The sequence below is a fragment of the Ailuropoda melanoleuca genome, chromosome 5 (genome assembly GCF_002007445.2).
Source record: "Ailuropoda melanoleuca isolate Jingjing chromosome 5, ASM200744v2, whole genome shotgun sequence".
Lineage (NCBI taxonomy): Eukaryota > Metazoa > Chordata > Mammalia > Carnivora > Ursidae > Ailuropoda > Ailuropoda melanoleuca.
In genome coordinates this window covers 26,394,834-26,413,916 of record NC_048222.1, presented here as the reverse complement: position 1 = coordinate 26,413,916, position 19,083 = coordinate 26,394,834, and the positions used below count along the sequence as shown (strand labels likewise).

Here is a 19,083-nt window from a genome sequence, read left to right as displayed (position 1 = left end):
GACTAATACTGCATGCGGGAGTCAGGGCGAGGTTTTCTCAGGAGAATGAAGAGGAAAAAGAAGAAACCACATGTGCGAAGGGTCCAGTTGGTAAGAGTTTGGCACAGGTGAGAAAAAGCACAAAATCAGACATAGCACTGTATCTCAGGGCACCAGGACTGCACTGGGGGAGCTGAGAGAGAAAGCCTGGACGAAGTTGCCCAGATTCAGGTTGAGAAGCCAGTCCAGCCCCACGAGAGAGTTTGGGGGCACAGAAGTCACTAGGCAGGCACTGATTTGGTCAAGTCCATCTTTTAACAAGAAAGTTCTGGGGAGGGGCGCCTGGGTGGCTTGGCCGTTAAGTGTCTGCCTTTGGCTCCGGTCATGATCCCGGGGTCCTGGGATCAAGCCCTCCATCAGGCTCCCTGCTCCCCTGGGAGCCTGCGTCTTCCTCTCCCACTCCCCCTGCTCATGTTCCCTCTCTCGCTGTCTCTCTCTGTCAAATAAATAAATAAAATCTTTAAAAAAGAAAGAGAAAGGAAGAAAGGAAGAAGAAAGAAAGAAAGAAAGAAAGAAAGAAAGAAAGAAAGAAAGAAAGAAAGAAAGAAAGAAAAACTCTGGGGAAGAAAAAGAAGATGGACTGTGGGGAGGAAAGTTAGGAAGGTTCTTCATGGCCCATCCTTGTCATAATTTCCACTGAAATAAAATGTGCCCTCTGGTAGTGGGCTGCCCTGCATGCCAGAAGTATTACGTAAGTCTCAGTGAGTATAAAGCAGCCCTGAGGGTAGTTCGGCTGCCCAGTACTTTGGGACCCCCTGGTTCCTTCCTGAACCCTAGCTCCCAAGTGAGCCCTTAGTTCAGGCTCCGCGTTAGCACCACTTGGAGACACAGCAGTCACAGGAGCAAACCCAAACAGTCATGGTTCATGGGAGAGACCAACAGGGTATTTTCAGCCTCCCCTTGTGAGCAATCCGCTTCTGTGCTGGGTGGGATTTCCAACCTGGGGAAAAAAACTGACCAATCGTCTGGGAAGGGAGACTGTCATAGAAGAGTAGGGTCAGGGCCACCCCGAAGCCAGGATGACGGCAACATGAGGCCCAGACACTCCAGGGAATCCATGAGGCCATGGAGAGAAAACATGAGGGAAGGCAGGGCTCCTGTCTGCCAGGCCCAGCTTCCTCTTTCATGAGCTCATGGTCAAAGCCAGGCCAGGCAGGAGGGTGCCAGAGATTGAGTGAGCATGTTTTTTCCCTAACTTGGTTCTGAGTCACACAGGCACCTACCCTTCCCAGAAAATCGCTTCAGGGCTCACCCCCTGGCAGCCAGTCAAGACCCAGCACTAGCACGCAAGCTGGCTGGGCAGGGGCTGGAGCCCCGCCAGCCGGGAGCGCTCATCCCACCCCCAGAGGCCTCTCCCAACCTTCAAAGGAAAGAGCCTCTGGCAGCTGTGTTGGAAGTAGGAGGGAGACTTAGTTTAACTTTTGAGAACCCATGGGAGACACTGCGGAATCGTGGGGCGACAGACGAGGGAGAGACATCAGAGAGCCTTTGATCTAAATGCTTGACTTTACAGAGCAACTCATCAAGTAAATACAGGGTGTCTGAAAAGGCAGGACAAAGGGGGAAATACTTTATTTGTTGCACTTTCCCCTCCCCCACCACACGTATTGTGCTTTGAATTAAATCACAATCATACTCTCCAGGGCTCTTATGGGAGCGCTCTACCGAGAATGGGAGCGCTCTACCGAGAGATGCAAGCTGCTTCCTGTTTGAACAGCTCTGTAACATCGATGGATTAAAGAGCCCTACTTCCCAGCCTTTTCAGGCAGCTGGGATTGATGGAGAAGCACAGTTTTGGGCACTGAATACAGGGCAATGAACAAGATGGATAAAGTCCTGCTCCCATGAAGTTTTTACCTGTAGGAAACTGAGGCCAAAGGGAGGAGCTACAACCCCGGGTCCTGGGAAGCCAGCACTGGCAGAAAAACAGGCACGTTGGGTCCCTTCTCAGCTCCCCATTCTCAGCGCCTCCAGGGAATTCTGGTTGAGTGGAGCTGAGCTGGGAGGGGCCAACCTGCATCCCGAGGCGGGGGATACCGTGTTCTCTTGTGACCTTGTCCTGGTGCTCCGGGCACTCTTGCCCTGCTTTTGCATCAGGGAAAACAGCCCGGGACTGATCTTGCCTCTCCTAAGGCCCGAACCGGTGTCTCTGATGGTCATTTATTAACTTGTTGCCAAGAACTTGCCACCCCACCCTACTGCCAGGCCTCTGGCGAGAATTGTTCCAACTGGAATGTGTGTGCATGGGGCCGGGGAAGGGTATTTAAAATAAGCCACACTGGCTGAACAAGAACTAGGAATGCAGAAGTCTCTGCTTCTTTGGAGAAAACAAAAAGCCACAAAACCTGCCTGAGATGGAGAGGGAAGGAAGGGGGGATAAAAACAGAAAGAGAAATTCTATCTCCTGGTGATCTTAGCACTTGGAGTCTATTTTGTTATCCTGGTCTCCTACTCCTGGGTTAGCCCACTGCTGCCCATATCTCCTCCAAAGCAGCCCCTCTTCGCATAATCCTAATAATGGCCATCACAGAGGAAGCACCTGCTATGTGCCTAGGAGCAGTACACTCATATCCCCAATCCTCACAGTAACCTTAAAACCAATATGCCTACTTTTCAATTGAGGAGATATTTTCAGAGAAGTAAAGTAGCTGGCCCAGTATCATGTAGTTCGTAGGTAACAGAGCCAGAATTTAAACCCAGTTTCCTCTAACACCACCAGATTCTAATATGCTCTTCGCTACACCATGTCTCCTTTCTACCACAAATCCATCTCAAGGCAACAAAGTTACTGGGCGTCTACCAAGTGCCAGGTGCCGCTGAGCTCTCAGTTTCTGTTTCCAGAGTACCCTGACTCCAGCCCTCTACCTGCTTCCTTTTTTCAAATGCTCTCACTTCCAAATATCTGTCTCCTTCCCATTACCCCTGTCCCCCATTCTAGACTTCGGTCAGCAATGGGGCAGTACTCCAGGTGGGCCAGCAGGCATGACTCACTCTTACGCCAGGCATTCATACAGAGTGAGGCCCAGTGCTTTGCCCTCCATCACGGCCATTCCCAATTTAACGGCAGTTCCTCCCTAGCCACAGCTGAGCATTGCACATCTCCTCTTCGGAGAGGAAGCTTTTGGGTGGGGGGAGACGGGGGAAGCTCTGCAAGGACACAGCTGGACAAACAGACACCTCTGAGGGTGAGGGGTAGCTCCTCAGAGGAGATGGATTTAAGAATAGTTATTAACCCCTACTAGGTGGAAGGCCAAGTCCTGGAGATACCACCAAGTTATCATGAGAAAAAAGAGCGGATGTGGTCCTGTATATTTACGGAGATTATGCTCCAGTGGGGGGGAGACAAACAACAACAAAAAGTAAAAAAAAATACATAAAATGATTCCCCATGTAGCAAGTGTTATAAGAAAATGAACAAGGGGCTAAGAAAGAGGTTGGTGGGAGGTCAAGATCACAGGTCAAATGAGGGAAAGGAAGGATCGTAGCAATCTTGGGGAAGATGGGGAGGAAATGAGGAGCAGTGAGAGCAGTGAACTGGAAAGGGGCCAAGGGCCTGTTTCCCTAGGATTAGGGCAGTGAGAACTGGTCCAGCTGCTGGTCTCAGCCCCTGGCCCTTCCTGGCCTTACTTAACTCATCCCCCAGCGCTCACCCCCGCACCCTTTCATTGGCTTAATGATTCACTCTCAACCTTTCCCCAGCTTCCTGTATGGCAGGAGATGGGGTGAGGCAGAGCCATGGGTCTCTGAGGGTAGCAGGAACGGGGATGAGATTGGTTGAGAAGGAATGGCGAGCAGTCTGAGTTTTCTGGTTCTTCTCTGCCCCATTCTAGTCTTGCCACAAAGAAAGGTCTCTCTGTGCCAGGAGGACGGTAAAGATAACTAGGCCCAGCTGGAGGCCCAGATTCCAGATGTGGGAGGTAGTGGTGAAACAAGATCCTGACATCCTTCTTCATTTCCCCTCCCCTGCCAAATGCCCTAGAGAAATTTTCCATCATAAACAAGCTGTGCATTCCTGACCTTGGGTGCCACCGCCCCCTCTTCCCCCCCACCCCCAATTGACATCTGTGTGAGCATGTATGTGGGCCCATACACACAGGCAAGTAGTCGTGTACTCATGTCAATCATCGTGTAGTGTGCAGGCTGCCTTGGAATAAGGGTGCAGATAGGTGTGTAGGCTCACTGCTTGGGCGTAAAAACAATGACAGCAGGAGTGAAAAGGCAGGTATGGGAAAGGGACGTGTCTCTGTAGAGGTGTGTTTTATGCTGGTCAGGAAGAAGAATGTAACACAGGAGTTTAGCCAGCAGTAGTGGGTATACAATACAGAGACACAGAGGCCCGGGAAGCAGTTGTATATACAGCAATAACGTATCTCTCAGAGCCCAACTGTGGGGATGTCCCTATTTGCATTCCACACGGCCTTGGTTGAGAAATGCCATTAGGTGTTCCTTATTTGGTGTGTGTGTAAGAATTGTCCCAGCTGGGGGCGCCTGGGTGGCACAGCGGTTAAGCGTCTGCCTTCGGCTCAGGGCGTGATCCTGGCGTTATGGGATCGAGCCCCACGTCAGGCTCCTCCGCTGTGAGCCTGCTTCTTCCTCTCCCACTCCCCCTGCTTGTGTTCCCTCTCTCGCTGGCTGTCTCTATCTCTGTCAAATAAATAAATAAAATCTTAANAAAAAAATTGTCCCAGCTGTTCTTAAGATGCTATAAATGTGTATGTGGGGTTTGAAGGAGTGAATCTGTGTCTCAAAGGATGGGGTGAGCCAGCCAGGGTGTGAATACCATATGTGCATTTCTAGTTCTGCATTTTCAGCTTTCATTTAACAAGACCGTTGAGCAACTACCACAGGTAAGGTGCTGTGCTGGGTTTCATGCAGGGCACAGAGACAGGTGTGACGCAGCCTGTAACGGAAGAGATCATACGTGTACTCTGCGTGCACCAGGCATAATATGATCTGGAATAAAGACCAGATGCCTTTCAAATCCTGGAGTCAGCCTCGATGCCTTCATGCTCTTACTGTCAGCACCCCACTCTCCACGCTCCCAGGTTTTAATGATTCCCATCTCATGACTAAATTGCCGTGGTCTTATGCTAGGAATGTCTCTTACTGCCACCCTTCCTTTTGGCTTCCTCTTCCATGGCCCATCTCAGGCCCTTGTTACCTTCCACCTGAGCCTCTCCAATAGCCTCCTACCCCTGCCTCAGTGTCTCCCCATCCAGGGCATCCTTGTCATCCTCCTTAGCTCCCAGCTTGAACTACCCTCCTTGAATTGCCTTCCGTGACCCACAGAACCCAGAATCTAGAGTCAAACTCAATCTCCTGGAGGTCCAGCTAAGCTCTCCCTACTCTGCCCACCTCCTTTCCAGAATCATTACTTCCCACCACTCCTTTACAGGAAACTTACTGTAAGATTGTTTTTCTTGTGATTCCCCAAACACATCCTGTACTTTTCCAGCTCAAGGCCTTTGCTGATTCCATTCTCTTCCTCACAGTCATCTTCCACATCTGACTCTGTGGCATCCCACCCACTGTTCAAAGTCATCTCAAATGCCACTCTTCCATGAAGCCTACCCTTTCTGATTAGACAGATGGGAACACTAGCTCTTTTGGGTCTCCCCTTTGCACTTAGTGTTCAGTTTCCTTAAGACCTTCAAGAGAGTTTTCCTGGTCAGGGTCCCCTCCCCATGCTTAGCGTGAGGTGCCGGCTGAATCTGGCCTGCCTCACTCAGCAGCCCATATACAGAAACCAACCTCCGTACTTCCAACAGACCCATTAACAGGGTGCCTGGCACCAGTAAATGCTCAAAGGATGTTGAACTGTGTGTCCATGAGCAGCTGTCTCTAAGGCAGTTATGAAAATACACTAGTTCTCTTAAGTTACTGTCATTACCGCGTTTGTATGATGTCTCACAGTTTAAAATGTTCTTTACATAGATTTTGTGATTTTTTTCTATACGACAAGGGACGAATCTGGATGGAGGCTAACCGTTTGCCTTTGTGAGGCACCAGCCTCATGTGAGCATTTCTGCCCACACCCGCGTAGGTAGCTTTATTGTGTTACCCCTGCGAAGTCTCTACACCTTTGCTCTGTGTATGTGCATGGTACAGGGGAGCAGAATAGGCCACCCCAAAATGGGCCACTTTGGCACGTGAATTATTCCGAACTGAAGGCAGTCTACACCCAGCAGACTCCGGAAAAGCTTTTCACCTCTCTCCCTTAACTGCCGAAAGGAACTGAGATAGGGGCCTGACCCACAAAGGCAGCGATCACCACAGATACCTTTTATCTGAAAGACTTACCTGCTTGGCAGGGCAAACATCTCCTCTTCTCTTCTGGTGCACTGCCCTCCTCCTTTTGAAGACCCAGGCCCCTGTTCCATTCCCTAGCTCAAGATGGCATGTAACCTTAACTGCCTTTGAATCTCACAGCTTCCTGTAATTAAACCTGTTTCTCCTGTTACTTACAGCAATTTAATTATTAGACCAGCCAAAGAAGCTGGAAGGAAAGAAAGGACGATTTTTCGGCCCCTACAATGTAGTGTGTGCTGAGGCAGGCAGCTTCGCATCTGTGTGTGCTAGTGTGTTCATTTATCTGTCTCTTGGCTATTTCTGTAATGATTTTCCTCTTGGGGTGTGTGTGTGTGTGTTTTCTATGTGTATCTACAAATGCACGAATGTGAGTGTGTAACTGTAATTCCTTCATTTTGCTGGGTCATTATTGTCCCAGCACGGCCAGATTTCTTCATGTCAGTCCTCCTGCCTCCCCAGGGACGGGCGGCGCCCAACCACCTCCTAAGCTATCTGTTGGCCGCTGTCCAGCTACCACATGCCCCGACATGTGCCTGCCGCCGGGGATCTCACCCACCCCACTCACGACTCACACACTCACAAAACACACTTCGGCACCTAGGTTGCACAGGCCAAGTCGCCACCCCCTCTCTTTGCTTAACCGTCGGAATTTCCAGCTTGCTCGGGTGGAGTCGAGAAGGACCCGCCCCATTCTGGGGCACATAATTTGCTCTGCACCGCTGCCGGTCCGCATTCGGCCTTCCGCTCCGCTCCGCGCACGATGTGTCACTCTCGCAGCTCCCTCCCCACTATGAGCGTCCTGCGGGCCCCGACCCCCGTCTCCTCCACCAGTCCCGGACCCCGTCGGGGCTCTGGTCCTGAGATCTTCACCTTCGACCCTCTCCCGGAGCCCGCGGTGGCCCCCGCCGCGCGCCCCAGCGCCTCCCGCGGGCATCGGAAGCGCAGCCGTAGGGTCCTCTACCCACGAGTGGTGAGTGTCGTGGAAGTGGGCAGCCGGAGGGGCAGGGGGAACGGCCGGACGCCGGGGTCCTCAGCTAACCTGTCGCCTTTGTTGTCTCTCTTCAGGTCCGGCGCCAGCTGCCAGTCGAGGATCCGAACCCTGCCAAAAGGCTCCTTTTTCTCCTGCTCGCCGTCATCTTCTGCCAGATCCTGATGGCTGAAGAGGGTGTGCCGGCACCGCTGGCCCCGGAGGACGCCCCCAGCGGCGCGTCCCCCGCACCCACCCCGGCGCCCCCGGTCCTCGAGCCCCTTAATCTGACCTCTGGGCCCTCGGACTACGCTCTGGACCTCAGCACTTTTCTACAGCAACACCCGGCCGCCTTCTAACCGGGACTGCCCCCCGCCCCCAAAAGAATCCGAAAAACCAAAGAAACACCAGGTGTACCTGGTGCGCGAGAGCGTATCCCAAACTGGGACTTGCGAGGCGACTTAAACTCCCAACGCTGCAGCGGAGAAGCCAGCCCGAGTCTGGGATGAAACGAGCACCGACACTCCGGGGCCAGGCCGCGTGGGGAAGAGCTTCATTAATTTATTTCTCACTGATCCTAATTAATATTTATATGTATTTATGTGTGTCCCCCTAGGTGATGGAGGGGTGTATGTAATATTTATTTTAACTTATGCAGGGGTGTGAGATGTGCCTCCCTGCTGAAAACGCAGAACTCTTGGTATTTGTCGAGCTTTGTGGGAACGGTGGAGGCTGGGCGCCTTGGTTCTCCTTCAGAACGAATGGAAAAGTCCTGATGTGGGAGGGCGCCCGGGCTAAGAGTCAAGGATGGTGGCGGGTCGTAGGTTCAGGGGCGGGTGTTCCGTCCTGCAGGATTTCAGCTCCTTGGATCTACTGTGTGAGGCTTTGGCGGACACTGGGGATAAGGTCCTTGGTCTTCGGCCTTCTCGAAGTTGCCCCCAAGGGGTGGCTAGGGTGGCAAAGATCGGTGGGCTGTCCGCGGGCGGCTGTGGGGTCGCCCGGTATGTTCTGTGAACACAAATAAAGTCGATATACTGTCAGTAGTCATCTGAACGTATGAATCTTTTCTAGCGGCGATTCCCCACCCCTCCCCGCCTTCGCCCGGGACCGGCGGGCGCTCCGCCCCAGGTGACCGGATGCGGTCTGTCGTTGCCCAGTGTGCGGTTTTCCCAGTTCCCGCGGGGCAAATCAGAGATGAGGCAATCTCCCCGGCCCCGGGTTGCAGGCCCACGGAGGTCACGTCCCGCTTCCCGGGGCGGAGCTCCTGGCCGGGGAAGGGCGGCGGCGGGGGCGGCCGCTCGCCCAGCAGGCGGGGTAGGACGCGCAGGCCCGGCGGGCGGCGGGTGGCAAACGCGAGCGCGGCTTGCCGGGAAAGGGGCGGGCCGAGCGCGCGGGGCCGGCGCGAGCGTCCTCCCGCTTGCTGGAAGGCCGTCCCCACCCCCGGACCGCTGCTCGGCTCCCGGATCCGCTGCGCGCCCTCGCCCGGCCGCCGCCTGCGTGCGGGAAGGTGGGTGTGGAAGGGAGATGTAATCGGACTGCGGAGGAGCGGGGAGGGTGGCGCAAGGTCTGGGGGCCTCTAGGCGCGGGAGAGCTTTATCAGCGGAGAGACACTGTCCTCATCGAAGGCGGGACCGGGCAGGGGGCAGGGAGTGGCCGTAAGTCGGCGTGGGGGAGGGAGCCGCTGGGGATCTGTGGGACGGACCCATGGGTGCGGAAGGGACTGGGCCCTGGTGGCTGGAGATGGGGCTAGACTGACGGGAAAGAGAGAATATTCGCTCCTGTGGACCCGCCCGCAAAGGCTTTCATTCCTTTTCCCCTAGCTTCAACTGAGCCATGTTTTTCACCTGCGGCCCAAATGAGGCCATGGTGGTCTCCGGTAAGTAATGTTCTCTTCTCAACCAGTGCCCCCCAAACCTTTGCAGTCCGGCCTTTACCCCTTACCCTTCTCCCTACCAGCTCCTCAGGCCCAGGCCTTCTGTCCAACCCCCCCCCCCCCCCGGNGGCTGCAAGCCACCCACTTGTAAGTCCCAGTGCCCAGACTGCCTCCCCTCCAGCTCCCAGATTTCCTTGTGGGGATTATCCCCCCCACTCGTTTTTCAGTCTTCCATATTCTAGCCCTACCCCTGCCACTGCGGTTTACTGCCCCTGCACCTTGCAGGTTTCTGCCGAAGCCCCCCAGTCATGGTGGCTGGAGGACGTGTCTTTGTCCTGCCCTGCATCCAGCAAATCCAGAGGTAGGTAGAAAAAGAACCAGGGAAGGGAAACCCCAGTTTTCTCTCTTTTCTTTTTTTTTCACTGTCCACTCCTTCTTTTTCCCATAGGATCTCTCTCAACACACTGACCCTCAATGTCAAGAGTGAAAAGGTTTACACTCGCCATGGGGTCCCCATCTCAGTCACTGGCATTGCCCAGGTGAGGCTTTCAGAGCCTTTCCCCCAGAGTCCATTTCCTCATCACCTTCTTTGTCCCCAGACGTTAAGAATCTTCTGACCATGGCTTTCCCAACCTCTGGCTGCAGAGCAATGTCTCTGCCAAGTCCCCCTCTCCAGGGACTCCCAAGGCACTTGACTCTTCCATTCTCTTCCTGCTTCCTACCTGGCTTCATGAGACCTTCACCACACTTTCCCTATCCCTACTCTGGCTACAGGTGAAAATCCAGGGGCAGAACAAGGAGATGTTGGCAGCTGCTTGCCAGATGTTCCTGGGGAAGACGGAGGCTGAGATTGCCCACATTGCACTGGAGACTCTGGAAGGCCACCAGAGGGCTATCATGGCTCACATGACTGTGGAGGTGGGCTTGAGGGCAGGGAAAGATCTGGAAGAGATGCCAGAGTGAGTGGCACCTAAGGACCCAGCTAGTCTGTGGGAGAGAGTAGCCAGAGGACTGAGAGCTTAAGTTCCTCCTCCCCACCATTCTGTTACCCTAGGAAATCTATAAGGACAGGCAGAAATTCTCAGAGCAAGTTTTCAAAGTGGCCTCCTCAGACCTGGTCAACATGGGCATCAGTGTGGTTAGCTACACCCTGAAGGACATTCATGATGATCAGGTAAACTTAGGTGGCTCATCCTCTCCAGTTCCCCGTTCCCATCTCTTAAACCCTCTGGAGGGTTCTGAATGCCGCTTCTCTCTCACAGGACTATTTGCACTCTTTAGGGAAGGCTAGAACAGCGCAAGTCCAAAAAGATGCTCGGATTGGGGAAGCAGAAGCTAAAAGAGATGCCGGGATCCGGGTGAGATAGATCCCACTTGGGGGATCACTTGGTCGCCATGGGCTTTTTGGGCGTGCAGCAGGAGAGGGGACGGAAGGGGCACAACTGAGTGAGGGCTCATAGAGCTGGGCTGGCAGAGGAAGTACATGAGGCCACACAGGGGAGCCTGGTGAGGAGCAGACTTTCCCCACTGGGGCCTTCCTCTCCCTACTCTAACTCCCTCCCTGATCTCTGTGTGGACAGGAAGCCAAAGCTAAGCAGGAAAAGGTGTCTGCTCAGTACCTGAGTGAGATCGAGATGGCCAAGGCGCAGAGAGACTATGAGCTAAAGAAGGCCGCGTATGACATCGAGGTCAACACCCGCCGAGCACAGGCTGACCTGGCCTATCAACTTCAGGTCAGAGCTCTCACACTGGGCAGTTAGTTCCTCTCAAGTCCTCCATCGTAGGCCACCACACTTTCTCATATTCTAACGCTGATCCCTACGTTTCTGACCCAACTCCCCCATAAAAGAAGATTTGGAAGACCTAAGCGTTTCAGTTGAAAAGCAAAGTAAAGGCCAAGAAGGGATATGGTCAGTAGGATGGGATCATATGTTTGGGCAGATTGTGCCCTGGGTAAGGGCATCTGGATGAATGGGTGAAGCAGAGCTAGGATCCAGCCCATCCCCCACACTCACCCCACTGTGCATTCCTGCGTAGGTGAATGGTGCCGCCTTTTTCTGATATTTCCCTGGGCTCACAGCAGCCCTGGTGATCCAAGAAAGGCAGGAGGAAGGAAAACATGGACTTGGGCTCTGAATCTTGCAAAGAGAGATATGGGCAGCCCTTGATATTGCAAGGAGGCATGGTCGTCCTCATTGTTTGCAGATTTCTGTATTTGAGAATTCGCCTACTCACTAAAATTTACTGTTGACATCAGAAACAGTCCCTGTGGCACCTTTGTGATCATGTGCAGACATGCACAGAGCAGTGAAAAATTTTAGTTGCCGATGTACGGTTGAGGTTGAACAAGATGTTTTGCCTTCTTGTTTCAGCTCTCATAATGTAAACAGTGTCATTTTCACAGTATATTTACTGCTATGTTTTTTGCATTCTTGTACTCTTTGTTGGTGATTTTGCTGTTTAAAATGGCCCCCAAGCGTACTGCTAAAGTGCTGAGTGTTTCTAAGTGCAAGGGGGCTGTGATGTGCCTTATAGAGAATTTACATGTGTTAGATAAGCTTCTTTCAGGCATGAGTTGTAGTGCTGTCGGCAGTAACTTCCTTGTTAATGAATCAACGTTGTATATTACGTAAGATATCTTTAAACAGAAACACATATAAAGCAAGGATATATACTGATCTGTTGTGAACAGGGGCTCACAGGAACCTAACCGTGTATTTCCCCTAACACCAGAATAAGTACTTGCTAATTCAGTGTTCATGGTTACTTTATAGAAAGGATCTACCATGAATAATAAGCATCAACTGTACTTCAAGACCTTTACCCAAAGGATAGCAATATTATGAAATTTGTTTTTGCCAAGAGTTGGTATAGGCTTAAAGGATAATGCGGTACAAAACATCTTTAGTTTATGATGTTAAATTCCTGGCGGTATGACAGGTAATGGCGTGCAGCGTCGTGCTTTGCTCCTCGGCGTGGTCTGCCTACCAGCAGCACCAGCAGCACTGTGGAGCTCGTTACATACAGAATCCCCAGCTCCTGTCCTACTGACTGAATCAGAATCTGCATTGTTTTTTTTAAAGTAGGCTCCACGCTGACATGGGGCTTGAATGCATGACCCTGAGATCCAGAGTTGCATGGTCTCCCAACTGAGCCAGCCAGGTGCCCCTAGAATCTGCGTTTTAACAAAATGCCTAGGGGATTCATGTACACATTGGAGTTTGAGAAGTATTAACATAGTGGAAACCATTAGCTTGCTGGTCCTTAACCTAAATATAGCTTTCCTTATCTGCAAATCAAAGGGTTGGGCTGGTTTTGGCTCTGTTCCAACTTTTATCAGTTCTTTATTTTGTGCCAGGCTTTGTGCTAGGTGCTTGGGAACTAAGGATTCATTCAGCAAATATCCATTAAGTGCTTACTATGTGCCAAGCATTGTTTTGGAAGTGAGGATGTAAGTATGAATGAGACAGAAAAGATTCCTGCCCTTGTGGAGATTATAACACAGGAAAGAGCTAGTAAGCGAGTAAGTAACATTCATAGGTTCTAATTATCTTGTTTAAGTGCCATGAAGGCACGTATACAGGGTGATGAAAAAAACAGTGGGGGTGATTCAAGAAGGCTTCAGTGAGGAAGTGCTTTATGAGATGAACCTGAAGATGAGAAGAGCCAGCAATGTAAAGAGTTGTGGGCCAAGAGCATTCTACACCAGTGCTGTTCAAATAGAACTTTCTGTGATGATGGAAGTGCTGTAAGTCTGTGCTGTGATACCGAGTGCTTGAAATGTGGCTTGTGGAACTGTAGCTAGTGAAATGTGACTGAGAAACAGAATTTTAGATTTTATTTAATTTTAATTAATTTTAAATATAAATAGCCATATGTGATTAGGCAGAGGACCATCACGTGCAAAGGCCCTGAGGTAGGAAAGAGCTTGGTGTGTCCCAAGAACAGAGAGGAGGGTTCTGATCCAGTGCGGTTGGTATGCTGTGAGTAAGATGGCAAGGCAGGCAGAGCCAGGTCACATAGGGTTCGGGTGGCCGTGTTGGAGACTTAGAAGAGAATTCAAAGCCCAGTGGAATGCTGTTGGAGAACTTTAAGCAGGGAGGTGCCATGGTCTAATTTACATTTTTATAAGGATCAGTCTGGCTGTCCTGTGGAGAATTGATTCCCAGAAGACAAGAGAGGAAGCGGGAAGATAAGTTGGAAGCTTTTTCAGAGTGGATGGCTTGCATAAATACAGTTAATTGCACTCCCTCTAAACCCTCACTAAAACCACAAACAGTGATTTTAAAAAAGAAGAAGGTGAAAACAGATGGAGAGAATAGGATCAGAAGGAACAGAAAGCATAGTACCCTTTTGGAAGCCGGAAAGCCATCGTAATCAACTAAGCCAGTGGTACTTTATCAGTGGCGGGCACGATGTGACCACTGAATGCTAAATGCTGACAGCCTCCCGTGACCATTGAATGCTAAATGCTGACAGCCTCCCCTGCCCGCCTTACCCCATTTGGCCCCCAGACCCTCCATCTTCCAAAGAAGTCCATCAGAAGACTGTGCTGAAACATGACCAGTCCAAAGGGAAAGACTTCCAGCATCCTGAATGAGAGGTTCGTCAGCAGATGACCTGCCCAGATCACCCTAGAGTGAAGCTCAGTCAGCAAGCCTCACCCACATGCCCACAGTTTCCCTTCATTGTTTTAGACCTGGGAGCACTGGGAGCAGGCAGCCAAGGATTACCTGGTATATGAGGGAATCCTGCAGTGTTGAAGTCTGAGACTAAAACCACAAACAACAAAGCAATTTGGAGGATACATACTATGCAGGGAGAAGAAAGCTTTAAAATTTTTTTTTAATATCCTCAGTGAGATAAGAGAAGAATTCACAGCTAGAAAATCAGGGCATGGAATAGAAAACAAAAAAAGAGCTCTTAGAAATCAGTAAGATGGCAGAAATGAGGGGGGAAAATCACAATGAAGAAATTCTAATGAATCTATGGATTTATTAATCTAATTCTAATAAATTCTAATTGTAATACATTTATTAATCCTAATCTACAGATTCATTAATCTAATAAATCAAGAGAACAAAGAAAATGGGAGGAAAATAACCAATGGAAAAAATTCTTAAATGTTTATCTGTTCTGAAAGGTATGACTTTCTAGATTGAAACAGTCCACCAAATGTACATACAATGAATGAAAAACAAACTACCCTGTGAAATTTCAGAACATGGAGAACAAAGAAAGGATTAAAATATTCCGGAGAGAAAGAACAGATCACAAAGGGTCAGGCATCAAAATGACTTCAGATTTCTGAAGTCCATGGAAGACCATGGAGTAATGCCTTCAGAATTTGGATAGAAAATGAATTCTTTAAAAAAAAAAAAAAAGAGAGAAAGAAAGAAAGAAAGAAAGAAAGAAAGAAAGAAAAAGAAAGAAAATGAATTCTAACATAGTAACCTGTGCTCAATCTAACTGTCATTCAAATAGGAAGATAGAATAAAAATCTCAGAAAAGCAAGATCTCAAAAAACGTATTGCCCATGTACTTCTTCCAAGGAAGCTACTGGGGGTTATTTAATCAAAAGGTGAGCTTAAACAGGGGCAGGAAGGGCTCCAACGCAGAGAGTTTCTGCACACTGAGGGAGAGAGCAACTAGTCTAATCTGGAAGCGGTTTGAAATTTTAGGGTCAGAGACAGCAAAGGGTGCCATATCCAGAAGCACATTTCCTCTGGAGCGAACACATGGGTGCAGTAAAGGCACGGGCATCATCTCTGCTATTGGTAAGACCCACAGGGATGATGGTCCATGGCTGAGCCAGAGCCGTGGGGCAGTAAAGAAGCATGTTCCTCTCTGGTACCTCTCCTCACCAAAATCTTGGCAAGAGCCTTCAGATCTCTGTACTCTACAGGAATAAGAAAATGAAATATGCCTAAATAAGAAGAATTCTACATGTACACATCCTGTAAATGTTTAGAATGTCCCTGGAAGAAGAATACAGAAGAAGCTGGTCACAGTGGTTGCCTCTGGGGAAAGGAACCAGGTGGTTTGAGGAAATAAGTGGATAGAAACCTTGCTTCTCACTGTCCGTTTTTTTCTTTTGAATGTGTACCATATATAAAAGATAAAAATGGAAAAGATACATACCCCACCACCACCACCACCAGAGCCAGTAGGAAGCTGTTGCGGGGAGGGCTGGAGTTGATGGTGGCCTACAGGAAGGTTACAGCAGCACAGATGGAGACAAGCGGATGGATGAGTGAGGCTGGAGGTGGAAGACGGCCACCATGCATCAGAGCCCTCCAGGAGCTCATACTCTGGAGAGGGACACTGTGGAGAAAGACACTAGTATGGGAGCTCAAGAGAGGGACACGTAGCCTGGCCTGAGGGAGAACAGGGACTGGGTCCAAGCCCTATCCAGCTGTTGATGCGGAGGCTGCTTGGGAAATGTCCTGCCCCTGATGCTGCCCCTGAGGAGAAGCAGGCCATCCCCCCGAGCCCTGATTGGGATCCATACGGGAAATGGACTCCGCTGCGCTGGCTGAGCCCACCAGCGACCGATTTCATGTACCTACTCTATTTTTATGTCTCACCCTGGAGCCCTGACCCTGGCTTCTCTCTGTGGTTCCTGGGAACTTGCTCTTCAGCTCTGACGTTGAGCATTTCCCTACCCAGGTTGCCAAAACGAAGCAGCAGATCGAGGAGCAGCGGGTACAGGTGCAGGTGGTGGAGCGGGCCCAGCAGGTGGCAGTGCAGGAACAGGAGATCGCCCGCCGGGAGAAGGAGCTGGAGGCCCGAGTTCGGAAGCCTGCGGAAGCTGAGCGCTACAAGCTGGAGCGCCTGGCTGAGGCAGAGAAGTAAATGCCCCTCCCAGGCCCCATCCTAGTCCTTTACCACCTGGGTGCCCCCACGTGAAGAGCTGAGGCCCTCACTGCCTGAACTCCTACGGAACTCACGTTACAGGAGCCTGTGTCTCTCCAGCCGGGCCTGCCTTTTGCCCTTCCTCAGCCCCTCCCTCCACTCCCCTTTCTGTGCGCAGGTCCCAGCTGATTATGCAGGCTGAGGCAGAAGCTGAGTCTGTGAGGGTGAGTGCAGAGGTGGCTCTTGGCTTGTGGAGTGAGTGGGGGTTGCTGTTGGAGCTGGGGTTTCTCGTCCTTAACTGCAGCCATCAGTACCACAGTTTCCTATATCATTGTCAGATGCGTGGGGAGGCCGAGGCCTTTGCCATAGGGGCTCGAGCCCGGGCCGAGGCCGAGCAGATGGCCAAGAAGGCAGAAGCATTCCAGCTGTACCAGGAGGCTGCTCAGCTGGACATGCTGCTGGAGAAGCTGCCCCAGGTCTGGAGGTTGTGTGGGCACCAGGAGAGGAACAGAACCAGCGAATGTAGGGTGGGGGGGAATGAGGGGCTTGGGGAGACCCAGGCTAGGGGACTGTAAATTCAGGGTGGGAATTATGAGCCAGTGACTGAAGTGAGGAAGGATGATCCTTGCAAAGTGAAGAAGATAACGATCTTGAAGCCCAGGGTGAGGTGATTTAGGAGGGGCGTAGTCAGACCGCAGGTGCTGAGTGGGCCTCTCTCACCTACCAGGTGGCAGAGGAGATCAGTGGTCCCTTGACCTCAGCCAATAAGATCACACTGGTGTCCAGTGGAGGTGGGACCGTGGGGGCGGCCAAAGTGACCGGGGAAGTACTGGACATCCTGAGCCGCCTGCCAGAGAGTGTGGAGAGACTCACCGGCGTCAGCATCTCCCAGGTGAGGGTCTCTAGGGTGGGAGCTGCGGATTTTCTGTGAATTTCTGGGTTCCGGGGGCACGTGATAGGCCTAGTACTAGACCAGCACCGAGGAAGCTCAGGAGCATTGACATTTTTGCTTTCTGTATGCTAGACACAGTGCTGAGCTGCTGCTGCTGCTGCTTTTAAAGATCTTATTCATTTAATTCAGAGAGAGAAAGCATGAGTAGCAGGGGGAGGGAGAGACGGTGAAACAGACTCCCCGCTGAGCAGGGAGCCGGATGCCAGGCTCCATCCCAGGTCCCCGGGATCATGACCTGAGCCGAAGGCAGTCACGTAACCAGCTGAGCCACCCAGACGCCCCTCGGTGCTAAAGTTCTACACAAATGGTTGGTTGGCTTTTTTAAATCAAACTGTCCTTTGGGTATATAGTATTTTATAAAGTAAAGAAACAGTTTTCAATATGTTAAGGAACTGTGGCCCTGTCAAACAGCTGGTAAAGCTAGACTTCAAACCCAGGCTGACTGTCCTCCAGAGCCTTGTGGTTGCCCCACTAGTACAAGGAACTGGTTGCAGCCTGTTGACCATTAATTCCAAAGGCATATCACCGCTTTTCTTGGTGCCTGTTGATTCACGGATAGATGATGCTAGAGGTCAGAGAGCAGGCTCTGGGGCCACGGTGTTTTGGTGTGAGTCCTGGCTCTAGTGCGTGCTAGCTGCGACCTTAGACAAGTTAGCTACTTCTCTGTGCCTCTCTCCTCACCTTAAAATCAGGTGGTTAATAGCATCTACTCCATTGAATTGTTAAGGGGATTAGATGAGTAAGTGTTTGCAGTGTTTAGGACAAGTGCCTGGCACATACTATATATGAGTGTGCTTAAAAAACTTATGTAGAGGCGCCTGGGTGGCTCAGTCGGTTAAGCGTCCAACTCTTGGTTACGGCTCAGGTCATGATCTCAGGGTCCTGGGATAGGCCTGCGTTGGGCTCTGCGCTCAGTGCAGAGTCTGCTTGTCCCTCTCCCTCCCCCCCTGTTCCTGCCCCAACTTGTGCACATTCTCTAAGTACCTTTTTAAAAAGTTACATATGTAAGTGAAAGCAGTAGACCATAACAGTGACCTTCAAGCTGGGTTCCTTGGATCCCTCTTAAGGCTGGCGTTGAAAGGACTGAAAGATTAGGAACTAAGAAGGGTCTGTGCTGGCAAGGCCGTAGCCCCCTCCACTCCTTTTCAGTGATTTGTGCTGTACATGGATCCTAATGACTGCTTGACAAGAGGGTATGATAGGCTGGCAGAAAATTAGACTCCTGGAAATGCATGTCCTCCCTGCAGCCCTCATCCAAATGGGGAGCTGGGAGAAGAGGGTACATGGTTCCCAAGTGTCATCACTGTTGTCTTTTTACCAGGTTAACCACAAGCCTTTGCGAACAGCTTGAGCCATCCTTCACCAATGCCTAGCTTCATGGTTGCCGGAATGATCCCACTACTGCATGCACAATGGCTTCTCTGAGTATCTCCTTGCCAAATAGCCTGTGCCTTGCTTTGGAGGGGAAGGGTTGCTCTTCTGAACCCCACACTGCCAAGACTACTAGTCCCCAGGGGTTCCATGCCAGCCTTCTGATTATCCTACTCATCTCCAGTTTAACTTCCTAATTAGACTGTGTGCACCTATTGTCTAGAATTTTCCTGACCAAAACTGAGGGATGGCCTGGAGGTTCTCAATTTTGTCAAATCAATTGCTGTTCAAAAGTACTAATACTGATGAACAATTAACTTAATAAAGCAGAACTCATTCAAAATGAATACTGGAATGTAGCTTATTCCCTTCATTCAAGACATTTCAGAATGGGAGGAGTTACCTTGTACAATTTTTTTTTTCTGCATAAGTTGGTTATAGGCAGAAAAGCATGCTGAAATGGAACTAATGGTGAGAATTGAACTAGTCCCCAGAATTACTGAAAATAGGGCCACGGAAAATTAGACTTAAATTTCCAGGGTAGCTCTGAGACTTAAGTGTTCTTAGAAGCATGTTGTATTAGGTGCAAGTGTTACTTTAGAATGGGACCGTTCAGTGATATTCCCCATTGGTTTATCTTTCCCTTATGTTAATTGAGAAAATCCCAAAGGGTAAGAGAAAACAGCAGGTACCATAACCCAAATGAACCCTAGATGT

General features: G+C 50.6%; 2 protein-coding genes across 6 annotated transcripts; both read left to right on the top strand.

Moving 5' to 3' along the window:
- The first annotated feature begins 7,000 nt into the window (after positions 1-7,000).
- IER3 (immediate early response 3) lies at positions 7,001-8,358 on the top strand. The gene is made up of 2 exons (XM_002928849.4): positions 7,001-7,318; positions 7,414-8,358. Exons 1-2 carry the CDS (start codon positions 7,109-7,111, stop codon positions 7,672-7,674), a joined length of 471 nt encoding a protein of 156 aa, XP_002928895.1. The 5' UTR covers positions 7,001-7,108; the 3' UTR covers positions 7,675-8,358.
- Positions 8,359-8,681: 323 nt separating this feature from the next.
- Positions 8,682-18,713, top strand: FLOT1 (flotillin 1). Of its 5 annotated transcripts, none has more exons than XM_011236767.3 (13): positions 8,682-8,822; positions 9,136-9,191; positions 9,474-9,549; positions 9,637-9,727; positions 9,963-10,106; positions 10,243-10,362; positions 10,451-10,546; positions 10,769-10,921; positions 15,858-16,039; positions 16,222-16,267; positions 16,382-16,519; positions 16,771-16,935; positions 18,317-18,713. In XM_011236767.3, exons 2-13 carry the CDS (start codon positions 9,149-9,151, stop codon positions 18,344-18,346), a joined length of 1,284 nt encoding a protein of 427 aa, XP_011235069.1. In that variant the 5' UTR covers positions 8,682-8,822; positions 9,136-9,148; the 3' UTR covers positions 18,347-18,713. The 5 variants fall into 5 exon arrangements, with proteins under 5 accessions (XP_011235069.1, XP_034516337.1, XP_034516338.1 ...); XM_034660445.1 differs by lacking the exon at positions 8,682-8,822 and adding an exon at positions 8,844-8,970; XM_034660446.1 differs by lacking the exon at positions 9,637-9,727 and having other exon boundaries at positions 9,416-9,549.
- Positions 18,714-19,083: the final 370 nt, after the last annotated feature.